Source organism: Pyxicephalus adspersus, chromosome 12, assembly GCF_032062135.1.
Source record: "Pyxicephalus adspersus chromosome 12, UCB_Pads_2.0, whole genome shotgun sequence".
NCBI classification, from domain to species: domain Eukaryota; kingdom Metazoa; phylum Chordata; class Amphibia; order Anura; family Pyxicephalidae; genus Pyxicephalus; species Pyxicephalus adspersus.
In genome coordinates this window covers 43451704-43459376 of record NC_092869.1, presented here as the reverse complement: position 1 = coordinate 43459376, position 7673 = coordinate 43451704, and the positions used below count along the sequence as shown (strand labels likewise).

Sequence of the window (7673 nt, the reverse complement as noted above, 5' to 3'; positions counted from 1 at the left end):
TCAATGCCTGATAGACCACAATGACCATAGTCTGGTGTCCATATTCATATCTACAGGTCATCCATTGGGTTAGAAGTGGGTGAATTTGCTCAGGTTTGGTTTATATTCAGTTTGGAAAACAAGTTTTGCCAAACCCCTTCAAACAACCCAATGTTTGTGTTGCCAGAAAGCTAACTTTGGATGGAGGGATCTATTGTTTGGTTTCCTTTTGTTTGGTCATACAGAAACTGAACCTGTAGAACATAGAACAGCTCTGACATATTCCGTAGCGCTGTACAGAAGACAAATTAATCCATTTCTAGTCTCTAGTATCTGATGATTTGTGTTCTGCAGGAGAAGCTAGAAGATCTGATTGAGAAGTCGGGGAGGTATGATGGGAAGAAGGACTTTGCTGTGGTTCTACAACCTTTTCTGAAGAATACAGGGCCGGCCATTGATCAGGTGCGTGACATGTTTGGGTTATCAGGGGCACTTTGTGGCTGTAATTACATACATTGTGGTATTTATAATCTGTGTCATGTGGCCGCACCACGTATCACCGAGGTATCTCTTTTACCCCCCACAGAATGGTCAGATTGATTATTCGTTCTTCACCCCGGACTGCTTCCACCTGACCATCAAAGGCCACGAGCAGATGGCAAAGGCTCTGTGGAATAACATGGTAATGTATGGAAGGTGCCGGAATCCTCGGCATAGATTTGTGGCCTCGTTTAGGTGACATTTCATCTTCTCATTCACATTGTTTGTTTGTTCTCTGCTGCAGCTGCAGCCGGTGGGGGCGAAGTCTCTGCTAGAAAGGTTTTCAGATGATATTCCGCTTCTGTGCCCGTCAGAGGTAAGTGGGAAAATATCCGAAGAGCATTTCATGGGCCCCTCACCACCCATCGCTGAGGGTCAAATTTGCCTTTGCCAAAACGTGATGTGTACGGGGCAGAGTTCTATCCAGTTGCAGCTGGGGGGGATTCCAGGCTTTGAATGCAGCAGAAAAAAAGGCCATACAGATCGGGATGATATCTGCATCCCCAGGTCCCAGGCAGGTTTGTATCCTGCCAGCATGCAGGTCCATACAGTCTTGCTGAGCCAGAGCTATGCTAATTGCCGCGCTATGGGTCTGACCTTATTGGGGTGACCGTTGCTTAGAGACCGCTGTTTCCACCCAGAGAATAAACCTTTTATCACACCTGGAATGTGTTTAGCTGATTTGCACGGAAAGTTCACTTAAGTTTATTAGCATGCTGATGAGTCAGCACTGATAACAAGTTCAGCAAACAATCATCACGTCATTTATTTGAAAGCCCGGTCATGGGTTCTACAAACTTAACATGGAAACCATAAAAATATCGGTGCCTTTTTTTGTTGGATGGAATCTGTAGCTTGATAAAAATAAATATTCCAACATTCACAAATTGTAATGAGACTGCCATCATCCCCGTCCCCCTATCTCCAGTGTAGGGGGGGACACTGCTTTGTGTTTATTATATTCAGTATAGAAATCATCCCGGATTGGCCCCGGGGGCTGAATTTGTATTTGTTTGAATTTTCATTCTGCAGAATCATCCCTACATCTACACCAGGAAGCCGGAGAACAGAGATGACATGGAGGATGGGAAGAATGTAGAAGATGCGTCCATTTTCCTGGCAGGATCCAGAGCACTGACTGCATTGTGTTTGCTCATTCTCTCCACTCTGCTTGGCGCCTCCTGCTGATGAGGGCAATATTGCTGTATTATAATAATCCCGGGCTCATCGTGGATCTTCAATCCTATCGGCCATATTTGTGCTCAGAGAAATAATTACAGAGATCTGACTCTCTACAAACAGTAATATCGGAGTCCGGTTATCCCCGAGGGGTCCCTGCTGTACAAGAGAACTGGTTAAGGGGTGGGGTAATGGTTAAGGGGTAATGGAGAACTGGTTAAGGGGTAATAATGAATATTTTTACCTTTGTATGAGACCGACACACTTCTTCTGTCACAATGCACTTTGTCAGGGGCAGTCCAATAAAATTGTGTATTGTTTGTGCTTTGTGTTACAGCCTGCTTATTGGGCAGTGAGAGATCAGCAGAACACTGATGAGGTCGTTCCTCTGCTGGCTCCCACTGACAGCTTTCTTCTTTCCATAAAATAAATTGACGAACATTTACAATTCAAGTTTGACTGGCTTTGCATTAAAGTCTATGATATCAGAATGATTGCAAATCCCTTGAACAAAATATTGTCACCCAAATTGCAGTGGGGTCAAGGGGACATACAAGGGAAAGAAATGTAACAAATCTTGTAGCTTCTTTGTACATCAAAGAGAAAGTTTTGTCAGAAATACATTGGTTGCATAGTGCCTGTAATTTTTCTATTCATCCACAAGGTGGTGCTATATAGGGTCCCACTGTATCTAAACCTGGCACTGGTCCGCTATTGGCAGGAAAGATTTGGTGGTGTCACCACTGTGCTGGTCACTGTTCTCCTTGCTGGAGGGGAAGCTGTACCTTAGGACCTGCAGTGCCAGAATCTCCCTGCTTCTGCTTCACCCATTCTGGGGATCTCCACTTACTACCACACCAGTCATCAAGCGAGGGCTGGTATTAGAGTCGGGCAAACTGGGCAATTGCTAAGGGCCCCCACCCTACCCAGGGACCTAAAAGAACAGCAGGGGGAGCTGGAATGCTGTCCATGTTGTCTAGAACCACCCTTGGTCATCAGCTCACGACAGAATATCACGAGGACAAGGCGGTGCTGTGTATGTTTTGTTAGGCAAAAGCCTTCTGATATTCTGGCCCCTTTATATCAAGGGGCCCCAAGCTGTATAATGTAGGGTCCCACTGTATCTAAATCCGGCATTTGTACCCTATTGGCAGTAAAGATTTGGTGGTGCCACCACTGTGCTGCTTACTGTTCTCCTTGCTGGAGGGGAAGCTGCACCAGAGGACCTGCAGTGCCAGAATCTCCCTGCTTCTACTTCACCCATTCTGAGGATCTTTGCTTACTACCCCACCACTCATCAGCTGAGGGCTAGTATTAGAGTCGGGCAAACTGAGCAATTGCTAAGGGCCCCCACCTTACCCAGGTATCCAACAGCAGGGGTGCAGAGAGCTGGAATGCTGTCCATGTTGTCTAGAACTGCCCTTGGTCATCAGCTCACCAGTCATCATGAGGACGGAATATCCTGCCTCAACCAAGATGGCGCCTCCATATGGAGACACAGGGCAGGGCAAGGTATGGTCAGTATTTATCATCTGCAGGGTGACCGCTCGGGATTCTGGTGACCAGTCCTCCGCCCTTTCCTTCCACAGTACAGGTCCTGCAATAGTGTGGAAAGAAAAGGGTGACTCCACCCTAATTTTTTGGAGTTTTGGCCACTGGGCCATTTGCCAACGCTTGTCAGGTGACACAAATCCCAAAATCCTAAATCTGCAGAGTCCCTACAAAGAATCCCTACTGAATGTTAAATTTTACCCCAAACTGTCCCCCAATCAAACAAATATTGGCAGCCAATGAGCGTAGAAAAAGGACGGGGCCCTCAGCTGATGTTGGGGCAATTCTGCACCTGTAGGGGACAAAATTTGTCGATCACCTGAAGTTGTTATCAGGAGGGAGGGGAGCTGATTGTGGGGAAAATGCTGCAACGCCCAAGGTAAGCAAAAGTGAAACTTACCTGTACAAAGTGCTGAAAAGAGGAAACTGCCGGACAGAAAGCTGCATAGGTAGGTCATTCCCCTCTAATGCCCTAAAGAACAGGGGTCCCTATCATTCCCATCCCTGCAGAACATCTCCCCCAGATTATTGAATAGTGTCCCCTATTAGGGGTCGGGGCCCTCTGCCCCTCACTCCTCCATACGTTTGGATCTATAGGAATCTATTGTTAGGTGCTGTATGGACCCCATTGGGTTCAGGTGAGGACCCTTGTCTTGCCCCCGCCAATCTGACAAATCTACAGATCATCACTCCCCTCTGCAGATCATCTCACCTCTCTGTACAGATCATCACTCCCTCTGCAGATCATCTCACCTCTCTATATAGATCATCACTCCCTTCTGCAGATCATCTCGCCTCTCTGTACAGATCATCACTCCCTCTGCAGATCATCTCGCCTCCCTGTACAGATCATTACTCCCTCTGCAGATCATCTCGCATCTCTATACAGATCATCACTCCCCTCTTCAGATCATCCCATTTTCTGCAGAGTATCTCACTCTTTTTTTATGTTTTTGTTGTTTCCTTCTCTTTGAAGACTATCACTCCCACTGCAGATCATCTCACCTCTCTATACAGATCATCACTCCCTCTGCAGATCATCTCGCCTCTCTAAACATATCACTCCCTCTGCAGATCATCTCGCCTCTCTGTACAGATCATTACTCCCTCTGCAGATCATCTTGCCTCTCTATACAGATCATCACTCCCTCTGCAGATCATCCCATTTTCTGCAGAGTATCTCACTCTTTTTTTATGTTTTTGTTGTTTCCTTCTGTCTGAAGACTATCACTCCCTCTGCAGATCATCTCACCTCTCTATACAGATCATCACTCCCTCTGCAGATCATCTCGCCTCTTGATACAGATCATCACTCCCTCTGCAGATCATCTCCCCCCCATAAAGATCATCACTCCCTCTGCAGATCATCTCACCTCTCTGTACAGATCATCACTCCCTCTGCAGATCATCTCACCTCTCTATACAGATCATCACTCCCCTCTGCAGATCATCTAGCCTCTCTATACAGATCATCACTCCCTCTGCAGATCATCTCGCCTCTCTATACAGATCATCACTCCCCTCTGCAGATCATCTAGCCTCTCTGTACAGATCATCACTCCCTGCCCACATTGGGTAGAAATTGGTTTAATGACTATAAAAGAATAATTTGGGGGATGGTTTATTATTTTACATACAATAATACAGCTCACATAACACTGAGGATCTTATGAAAATCCAGAGGTTGGGGCTCAATCATACTTACTTTTCTTTGGCAGATTTGAGGAGCGCCCCCTGGTGAGGACTGGTGGCACTGGAATGGCAGACAAAGGGGCAGACATGGAAGCTCCAGGTAATACACTGGGAATGGTACAGCAATGGGATGGGAATATGGACAGCAATAGGTTGTGGATCAGATTGGTATGGCAATAAATTTATGATGGTAATGGAGGGGGTATGGGGAAAGTAATGAGAAAATGATTGGTAAGTAATGGTATGGGTATTGGGACAGCAATGGAACATGGATTGCTATGATAATGGGATGGTGATTGGCACGGTAATGGGAAGAATGTCTGGACAGTAATGGTATGGGAATTAATATGTTAATAGGATCGGATTGGTATGACAATGGAATTGGGATGGTACTGGGAAGAGGATTGGGACAGTAAAGAGTTGTGGATTGGTACGGTAATGTGGTGTCGAGTGGTATGGTAATGGGATCAGATTCGTATTGGCAATTCCATTGGGATTGTAATGGAAAGAGGAATGGGACAGTAAAGAGTTGTCTAATGCTGCAGTAATGTGGTGGTGAGTGGTATGGTAATGGGATCAGATTGGTGAAGCAATTGAATGGTAATGGGATAGGGATTAGGACAGTAAAAGGATGGGCATTTGGACAGTATTGAGGTGGGGATTGGTACATAAAGTAATAGGATGGGTATGGGGAAACTATTAGAACTGGAATCGGGATGGTGGTTGGTATGGTAATGGGAAGAACATTGGGACAGTAATAGGATGGGAGTTAGTATGGTAATAGAATGGGAATTATTACGGTATTAAAACTGTAATTGGATGGGGTTTGGACTGATAATGGGATAACTTTTTGATTGTGAACGGTAGTATGGGAATGGGACAGGGATTGGGACAGTAACAAGTTTTTGATTGGTACAGTAATGTGGCGTCAAGTGTTATGGTAAAGGAATTGGGATGGTAATGGGATAGGGATTGGGGCAGTAAAAGGATGGGTATTGGGACAGTATTGAGAATGGGATGGACATGTAATAGGACGGGTATGAGGACAGTAATGGAACTGGGATTTGGATGGTTGTTGGTAGGGTAATGGAAAAAAGAATGGGGCAGTAATGGGATAGAAATTGGTGCGGTAATGGGATGGGGATTTTTATAGTATTGAAGCTGTAATGGGTGGGGGAAAAGGCTGGTAATGGGATGAAATCTTGGGTGATATTGAGTAGGAGATTGGTATAGTAATGGGAGGGGATTGGAATAGTAATGGGAAGAGGATTCAGACTTTAATATGATAGAGATTGGTATGTTAATGTGATGGGTGTTGGGACAATAATGTATGGGGATTGGGGTGGTAATGGGACAGAAATTCGGACAGTAATAGGCCGGAGACTGATATGGCAGAAGATTGAGTATTGGAATGGTAATGAGATAAGGACAGCAATGGTACAAGCATTAGGAAAGCAATATGGTATTGCATGAACACTGGGGGAGAGGAGACTGGGAATATGTTTTCTCCTTCCTGCAACAAAATGATGATCATCAGCCACCATCATAGAGTTTAGTTTTATTTTGATAAATATTATTGTATATTGTGATGTGTCAAGATTTACTCATGTTCATGTAAAGCTGAGCTTTGGGCTCATGACATTTTCAGGCAGTAATTTTTCTTGCAGATTGACTGCATTAGCAGCATAAGGGTCAAGTATGGGTCGGAGGTGTGTACATCTCAGGACTGAATGGATAAAAAAACAAATCTTGTCGCAAGTAAACTGGCTCTTACATGTGTATTTAATCATTGTATTTAGTTTGCCTTCAGTTTAGCTTTGAAATGGAAGTTGAAAAATGTGGATTATAATTATGTACCAGGTCAATTCTATGAACATGTCCAATCTTACTACATAAATATTACCACGTACCTTCATACTTACTTTATAGTAATCATCTCTTCATTATCATATATGTAAACCCCAACCTTAAGTTCTAATTTGCTGTCTTTTTGGTCTGGTTGATAAGCCAGTGTTTTGTTATCTTTTAAAAAAAAGGGTTCCCCTTTAGTGACAAAAAATTGGCTCAAAGTTTGTTTTTTTGATTGATTTTTTATTTCATTACCTGATTGATGTTGATTTTGTACAGACTGTTGGATGAATATTCTAAATCCTCCTAAAAGAGCCAGTTTTCCACCCAAGGCTTTGCAATGCCAAAGGATAGGAATCTGATTATAATGTCGCTCATGATTTCAAAACAGCAAAGTTTCCTGGTGAAAAGCTGAGAAATTAGTGACGAGTTTAAAGCATTTCATGTAACTCGGCACTGAGAAATCAGAGCATGCCACCTCCATACATGAATAATGTTACTGGAGGATTTCTTGTCTCCTGGACTTCCAGATCAGTCACAATCTGTTGTGCATTCTGTAGACTTCAACATTATCATGAAATAGTAATCAGTCACTGCAGCCCAGAATTCTGCTTTCCAAGGGCACAAAGTGGAATATTTATTATTTTAATTTTTTAATTTGATTGAATCTTTCATTTGTGCTTTTTCAAATCCATTATTTTTGTCTCACAGTTTTTAGTAAATTGTCTTTGTTTTGCAGCACTGTCTGAGGAGCCTCAAAAGGCAGTAATGGGTGCTGAGAATCCTGGAGAAGAGGAGCTCAGCAGGGACAAAGAAAGTGAAGACCTTAAGGACAAGGAAAGCGAAGACCTTAAGGACAAAGAAAGCGAAGACCTTAAGGACAA

At 43.9% G+C, this 7673-nt stretch overlaps 1 protein-coding gene across 1 annotated transcript in view; it reads left to right on the top strand.

Moving 5' to 3' along the window:
- LOC140342720 (phospholipase B1, membrane-associated-like) overlaps positions 1 to 2022 on the top strand; it is a gene marked incomplete in the record, with an annotated part of 11958 nt that extends 9936 nt beyond the window's left edge. Inside the window, 4 exon segments of the mRNA XM_072429068.1 lie at positions 334 to 441; positions 566 to 661; positions 764 to 835; positions 1552 to 2022. Of these exon segments, the coding sequence (XP_072285169.1) occupies positions 334 to 441; positions 566 to 661; positions 764 to 835; positions 1552 to 1707 (432 nt within the window).
- Positions 2023 to 7673: the final 5651 nt, after the last annotated feature.